This window comes from Neoarthrinium moseri, assembly GCF_022829205.1.
Source record: "Neoarthrinium moseri strain CBS 164.80 chromosome Unknown scaffold71_Wmoseri_CBS_16480, whole genome shotgun sequence".
NCBI lineage: Eukaryota > Fungi > Ascomycota > Sordariomycetes > Amphisphaeriales > Apiosporaceae > Neoarthrinium > Neoarthrinium moseri.
In genome coordinates, this window is record NW_026055185.1 from 23981 (window position 1) to 31868 (window position 7888).

A 7888-nucleotide genomic window follows, 5' to 3' on the forward strand; every position below is an offset into this window, starting at 1 on the left:
AGCGAGTTCAGATATTAGATATAGAGAGGATGCATACCCCATAGAGTGTCAGCGGTTAAAGATATAGATTGTAGTGGAAAGTTTACAAGCGCCCTGGTCTGCTTAGACAGGCAAGAACAAAATAATGTCCCCATTTCAGGATGTGAAGTGCATAGCGATGTCATTCATCCGCCCCGCCGCCGGCATCACGTTAAGTCTGGATCTGAGGCCAATTAATGGGAGTTGTCCCCATTGAGTATTTGGAAAGTCGGCACAACATTGAGCAACGAAAGACGTTACCCAAAATACCCGCTTCCTTCCCTTCCTAGAAATGCGTTCCACAGGTTTAGGCTCATAGTCCTCGGGAGAGATTATTGCCTGCAGGATGTTGCGGAGTATTGCAAATTTGGATCCACCAATATAGTCGCGCTGGATCGTCGGAAAGACTCTTAGTGAGGGGAACCCGGAATTGCCACTGTCTGGCTGGATTTCCGAACCACTACCCCTCAGTGACCCATTATCACGGGACCTCGGATAAATACGCGCAGTGTCGAGAGCTTCCGCTTGCGTTGTTAGTGACACTGACACTCATTTGGTTCATGGCACGAAGCAGCGTGACGAGTGTCGATTGTCGATTGTCGATTGTGGCCACATAACATCAAGAAATGCTGGCGTTATTACTTTTCGCCGCTCTCGCACAAGCTGCGGCAATTTCGGATCATAGTTTTGAAGCACAATGTCTGTCATTTCGACCAGAGGCCAGCGTATTAAACTCAACTAGAACACAACTCCAGTTTGTTGCTGCTGGTACAAACTTAACCTTCCCAGACAATGATCCTACTTGCAACCGCAACAGCCAGGTCGTAGGTACTGACCTATGCCGTATTGCACTCTCTATTCCAACCTCCAGCAGGTCAAGTATAACTCTTGAGCTATGGCTTCCGGAAACCTGGACTGGGAGGACTCTGGCAACAGGAAATGGCGGAATAGATGGGTGTAAGTCAGCTCAGCATTCCTGTCTTGTGGGGCAAATCGGCGTGACGTGTACTGATGTGTAAATGATAGGCATCAAGTATGAGGACATCGCTTACGGGTCGACAAATGGGTTTGCGACGGTGGGCACGAACAATGGACACAACGGGACTTACGGCGATGCATTCTACCAGAATGACGACGTGGTGACAGACTTTGCCTGGCGGTCGTAAGTTGAACATCTCTATCCACGTGTAATCTCCGAGTCGGATGGGGCACTCAGTAACACGGTTGAATAGATTGCACACATCTGTAGATGTGAGCAAAAAGCTCACAGCAGAGTTCTACGGCTCATCTCTGGGCAGGTCGTACTACATAGGCTGCTCACTAGGTGGGAGGCAGGGAATCAAAGCAGCAGAGATGTTCCCCGAAGACTTTGACGGCATCGTCGCGGGTGCCCCGGCAGTCGACTTCAACAACTTGTACTCGTGGCGAGCGAGTTTCTTCCCTATTACCGGCGCCAGCTCGGATAATGACTTCATTTCGGCGAGCACCTGGAATACCACAATCCATAATGAGGTCCTGAACCAATGTGATGCGATTGATGGTGTGAAGGATGGCATCATCGAAGATCCAACGGCATGTCACTTTGAGCCTGGAGCTCTCTTGTGCCAGAGCAACAGTAGCACCAATTGTCTCAGCTCCACCCAGGTTGAGATTGTGAATAAGGTGTACAGTGACTATTTATGGCCCAATGGGACCCTGATTTTCCCCCGAATGCAACCAGGAAGTGAGATACAGGCTGCGACTGGTCTATATGCCGGTCGTCGCTGGGCTCTGTCCTATGACTGGTTTAGGTTCGCGGTCCTCGAGAACCCTGATTGGGACGCCGCAACATATACGACGAAAGACGCATTTATCGCAGACGAGAAAAACCCTGGAACCATACGGACTTGGCCCTCTTCTCTTTCTGCTTTCGAGGAGGCGGGCGGTAAGATCTTGAGTTTCCATGGCCTGCAGGACCAACAGATTACCAGCTTCAATTCGAAGAGGTTTTACGAGCATCTATCTACTGCTATGGATTATACTCCAGCTCAAATGGACAACTTCTACCGGTACTTCCGCGTACCGGGAATGTCTCACTGCAACAGTGGGCCGGGGGCCTGGGTGCTTGGTCAGGGGGGCAACGCAGCTTCGAAAGGAATCCCCTTTGATGCGGAGCACAATGTGCTAGCGGCAGTAGTCGATTGGGTAGAACGCGGAACGGCACCCGACGTTATGCTGGGCACCAAGTTTGTGAACGACGATGTTGACCAGGGAGTTGCATACACCCACCGACACTGTCGATGGCCATTGACAAGCACATATCAGGGAGGCGACCTTGATCCTCACCAGGCAGATAGCTGGCAATGCCTATAGTTTCAAGATAGAATTTTGTACTATTATCAACTGCTTAAACAATTGCATCGGGTTGGAAAAGGAGGGCGCGTATGCCTGGCCACATGTTGCGAAAGTGTCTAGCCCTTTTCAGAAGGCTTACACGCATGCATGCGGCCTGCAGTACCCAGACGAACCGACACATGACTTGCCCCTCCTTCCACTCACTTTTCAGTATCCCTGTCCTCAACCTTTTGCTTGAAGGGAAAAAAACCCCCCAAGTTTCGCGGATGGTAAAAAGGTGTTATTTTAGTCTTGATAGTCATGGCCTCCGATCAAAACTTTCAGGAGTTGGAAGAAGAGTGTATACGGCAGGCCAATGTGTGCCCGCACTGGCTACCGGACGGAGATGCTTTTTGGTACATGAGTATAAACTCGTCAGGTGCATCTCGCTTCATTTTTGTCGACTGTATAAAAGGAGTTCGTCAAGCAGCGTTCGATCACAGCGGTCTCGCCACTGAGCTTGCTAAACTGACCCAGCAGCGTATTGATGCCCGAAATCTTCCATTTTGGTGGCTCAACGTCGCGCGAGACGCTTCCTGGATCCGCTTCCAGCTCGACGAACAAACATGGCAATACTCTCAAGATGGGACCCTCCAGTTCTGGCATGGAGAACTCGACCAGGGAAACTTCGATTTTGGCTGTGAAGAGAAAGCCTCACCGTGGTCTCACGAATCAATCATTCTCAGCCTCGCGAACTACACCTCTAAGACGATCACCTTCTCGTGGATTGACAATGAGGGCGAACCTCGCCAATTCGGGAGTCTGACTATAGGACAAGTCAAGACACAACAGTCTTATGTCGGTCATATCTGGCGATTGGCCACTCAAGACTCGGACAGGAGTATTTCCTTCTCTGTCAAGGCCGGTATTTCGACTGCTCACATTGAAGAGTTATCTGACCGCCTGGTTTTGAGATGGGAAATGGACACGTTGGCTGAGAGCTCTAATACTAAAGATTCTGAACCAACGACAATTTCAACCCGAAGGCCCGAGGTCTTTGTGCGTGACTTCAACGTCTGGCTGAGGAATGCCGATGGAACGGAGAGTCAGATTTCCTATGGCGGCTTCGTTGATAATGCCTTTAAAGACGACTGCATCTATCTATCCTCCACAGGGCAGCATGCAGTGGTTTAGCAATGCAGGCCTCAAACGAAGCGCGTCGTCCACATGGTTGAATCGACCCCCAAAGATCAATTCCAGCCTAAATTAAGCACGGCCGAATATCTGAAGCCAGGAGATAATGTCGACGTCTATAGACCCCGACTGTTCGACTTGACTTCAGGCCGAGAGATTCCAGTCAATGACAACTTGTTCAGAAATCCTTACGCGCTGACCAATGTGGGGTGGTCTCAAGATGGCAAGAAGTACCGCTTCGTCTTCAATGAAAGGGGCCATCAAAATCTTCGGCTACTGGAGATTGACTCCAGTGGTGGCGTGAATGCCTTGGTTGAGGAAAGCAGCAACACTTTCATTGACTACCACCACAAGTTGTATCACGGGGTTTTCGAAGCAAGAGGTGAGATCGTATGGGCGAGTGAGAGAGATGGATTCAACCATCTATATCTGTACGATCTCGAGAACGGCAAATTGAAAAACCAGATCACGAAGGGAAATTGGGTGGTGCGATCCGTTGAGCTGATTGACGAAGAAAAAGGCGTGATCTGGTTTCGAGGGCTGGGTATGGTACCGGGCCAGGACCCGTACTATTCTCATCTGGCGTGCGTTCAATTTGACGGGTCAAATTTCAGTATCGTAACGAAAGGAGAAGGCACGCACTCATGGAAATGGTCCCCAAATAAGCAATACCTCCTCGATAGCTGGTCAAGAGTTGACTTTCCACCCAACACGGTAGTTCGAAAGGCACAGACTGGGGAGCTTGTGGTCGAACTAGAGCAGAGTCAGTTGAACCGCCTCCTCGAGGTGGGGTGGGTGTCTCCGGATATATTCGTGGCTACTGGAAGAGATGGAGAAACCAGTATCCATGGCATCATCTTACGTCCCGCAGATTTTAACCCTTCGCTTAGTTACCCTATTTTGGAGCAGATATATGCTGGGCCTCAAGACTACTACACTCCAAAAGCGTTTCAGACTCTTCCAAAGCTTCGGCAACGCGCTGATCAGGGGTACATATTGGTGGTCTTGGATGGAATGGGCACAAACTGGAGGTCTAAGGAATTTCACGATGTCTGTTACAAGAATCTAAAAGACGCTGGATTTTCCGACCGCATAGCCTGGATCACTGCCGCTGCCAAGACTCGTCCTTGGATGGACATCTCCAGAGTTGGGTGCTACGGAGCTTCCGCTGGGGGCCAAAATGCAGCTGCGGCCGTAATACATCATGGCCAGTTCTACAAGGCAGCATGTGCCTTGGCTGGCTGTCACGATAATCGTATGGACAAGCTTTGGTGGAATGAGCTATGGATGGGGTACCCGGTGGATGAGAGCTACGAAAAATCGTCAAACGTGACCCACGCACATAAAATTCAGGGGCAGCTGATGCTGGCTGTGGGCGAGTTGGGCGCGAACGTGGACCCTTCGTCAACTATGAAGTTGGTACACGCACTGATCGAGGCGGAGAAAGACTTTGAGCTTGTGTACATACCGGGCGCGGGCCATCAGATATCCGCGCTTCCGCATGTGGTAAGGAAACAGAACGACTTCTTCAGACGACACCTAAAAGAACTTTGAGGTTGTGTTTTCCAAATAGAAGAAAATGGAAGCCCGGGCCAGAGATGTGCATCGTCGTGGCGAATACTCTAGTGACGTGACTGCGGCTTCTATCGGAACGAATACGAAGCGAGTCACGCTTACGACACGTCGGAGATCTCGTTGGTTCCGTTCGATGAGCCTTCGGAGGCAACCATCGCCCGGCTGTACTGCTACAGAAGCGGGCTTAGGATTCAGTGCTCGGTCTGCTTACGGTACATCCCTGCTCTCTCCAACAAGACTCAAAGCCACCACTTTGGGGCTGGACAGCAAATGAGAATATTATGTAAGCGGAAACAGTAGAATCGCCATAGTAATTGAACAGAAGTTCTGTTTATACAAAATTCTTTTCAATCTCGTGCCTTTTAGGTTTCATGCATCACATAGTATAATTGTAACATACTACTCCAAATTTCGAAAGTCGGCTCAGTATCTATGTTGCCGCACATTAAGTGAACGAACACAGCGATTCGATTGGCCTCACTTGGGTGCTAGAGGCTCTGGCAGGCATTATTTAATTGGCTCATTTTCTGCTCATCCTGGCGCGGCCTCGATGGGCTCGCCGGAAAGGGTCACTTCTCCGGAATGGTACTGGGCTGAACGGTTGTAACGGATGCCGAGCAAAGCCACCCCCAAGGCTGCCGCCATCCGAGGGTGCCGCATGGCCAAGAGCCGCCCAACAACTACAGCTGACTGCATGTCCAACTCGTAGCCAATCGGGCCCATGACCGACCGAGAGCCTATGTTGGAGGCTCCGGTGATATTGTGCTGGAATATGATCGAAATCGCTTTCCTCGAGAGGATTCGTATCAGCCCCAAGAACGCGTTGCTTTGATGGCGTTAGAAAATTCGTAACTGGTCATTTCTTCTCAAACATGGCCATCGCCACAGGTGTTGCAGCTCTCGACTGCTGGGAGAAATACGCCTAGATAAGTCTCACCTGGGGAACAGGTTAGCACAAATTTATATATATATACCTTGTTTCTCATTAGAGGAAATTCCGCGTCCCTAGAGCAAGAAACATCAATAAACATCTTTTAGCAACGTCGCACACGACATGATTTATTTTCCAAACGCTCGACGCTTAGCATCTCAAGTATGAACACGTCCAATTCTAGCCATTCAACCAGCCTTGCAACCCTGCCAGGGTGGCTCGATTCCAACTTACCCCATGCCGGTAACGGCACATTCAAAGATGGCCTGCAGTGCTACTCCTTACCTTATGGTTGGATTGGTTTCGCCTCAGACATTCTCACGTACTGGACGTTCTTCTGGCTCGCCAAGGCGCGATCACCCTGGTGGCCCAGCCGCCACTTAGACACCTACTGGTGGGACTTCTTGCTTGGTGGCGTGAGCCTTCTGGCCACGCTTGGTCTCACTATATACGCCATCGTCCGATGCCAGTCCAACTGGCACCTGGTGCTCGTTGCGATCTGGAAAATGTTCTTTGGTCTCACTATGACCTGCTTCACCGTTCACCGCGCCGCAAATACGCGGGACGTCAACCGGAAAAGAGAAGAACGCCGGGAACAGCAAGATATAGAGTTGCGAAGGCTGAGACAGGAAGCTCAGAAAAACGCCCTAATGAGTCCCCTGACTCGTACGTGGCTTCGGGTACAGAGAAAGGGGCCTCATATCAACGATCTACTAAAAATTCCGTCCCCCTTGAGACCTCGAACTTCGGCAGACTATGGACGCTCAGCCCTACTATGGGTTATTATGTATGCATTATCGGCAATACCAGGGCTCATAGGTCTGATTGGGGTAGCGATTAGCAACTGGGAGGAGCCAACAAAAGCCATGTTGATCATATGCGAGGTGTTTGGGATCTGCTCTGCATTGTGTCTAATAATGGCGCTGGCCGACGTCACGCATAGATTCCTGAAAGGATCCTGGCGGAGAATCGGTGATATTCAAGTATGGATCATCGTACCATGCATGCTAGCCATTCTATTATCGTCTTGGAGTGATTTTTTCTTCGCCGCTATCAGCGTACGGGATGGAGGAAGTTGGTCAGGCGTCCCGAGCAAGCAGAATGCTGTAGTATATTGGGGATATTTCATTTTCAAGCGGCTTCCGCTACTGGCAGCTTAGATTCCGAAATTTGTTTCATGTGGATTTCTTCTCGTTTCTTTTCAAGAATACTTGACGGTTTTGAAGAACAAGATTTTAGGATACACTCTTTATAATAATACTTCCATGAGCATAGCACATGAAACTCAAAGTTGGAAATTGATGGAACTGGCGTTAGAGTCTCCCTAAGAAACTTCCCTCACCAAATATCATTTCCGCTTTTGAACGATAGCTCTTGGCCGATATCCGAAAGACAATCTAGAAACTTTTGCTCAGCTTCATCTGTCAACGATCTTATCGTTGGGTCTATATCTAGAACGAGACCCGATCTATACCATGACCGTAGAACTAGAATCATGCCAGTCAGCTGAATAGCCAGCTGTGTCGTAGAAGGCATAGCATTCTCCCCGCAGCTGAGAACAACCATCACACTCGGTGGAAATAGCTTGCACTGAGAGAAGATCTAGGGCCATTCGCGAGAGACGTGGGTATTGCTGACGCTTTCTATGCCAGTAATCCTGTGGATCCCGTACTTTCTTGTCACTTTTCTCTCGAGTACTTATCCAAGCCCTGTATTCATCACCTACCACAATCTCATGGTTGCTGCTGCTGGACGGTCGGCGCAAGGACAAGAAATACTATATAACACAAACCCCCTAGTCCCTAATTAAGTAGTAAATTAGAGGTAGTTACTAGTATTCCCGTCGTACAACTACCC

The 7888-nt window shown here is 49.6% G+C and overlaps 3 protein-coding genes across 3 annotated transcripts; all 3 read left to right on the plus strand.

Annotated features, from left to right (window-relative positions):
* Positions 1-644: 644 nt before the first annotated feature.
* On the plus strand, positions 645-2370 carry JN550_011620 (uncharacterized protein; the record flags this gene model as incomplete). Its single annotated transcript, XM_049310005.1, has 3 exons — positions 645-975; positions 1045-1180; positions 1251-2370. 3 exons carry the CDS (start codon positions 645-647, stop codon positions 2368-2370), a joined length of 1587 nt encoding a protein of 528 aa, XP_049166370.1.
* Positions 2371-2652: 282 nt separating this feature from the next.
* JN550_011621 (uncharacterized protein) lies at positions 2653-3525 on the plus strand (the record flags this gene model as incomplete). Its single annotated transcript, XM_049310006.1, has 1 exon — positions 2653-3525. The coding sequence occupies one exon, from the start codon at positions 2653-2655 to the stop codon at positions 3523-3525; it is 873 nt and encodes a 290-aa protein (XP_049166371.1).
* Positions 3526-3558: 33 nt separating this feature from the next.
* JN550_011622 (uncharacterized protein) lies at positions 3559-5079 on the plus strand (the record flags this gene model as incomplete). The annotated part of the gene is made up of 1 exon (XM_049310007.1): positions 3559-5079. The coding sequence occupies one exon, from the start codon at positions 3559-3561 to the stop codon at positions 5077-5079; it is 1521 nt and encodes a 506-aa protein (XP_049166372.1).
* Positions 5080-7888: the final 2809 nt, after the last annotated feature.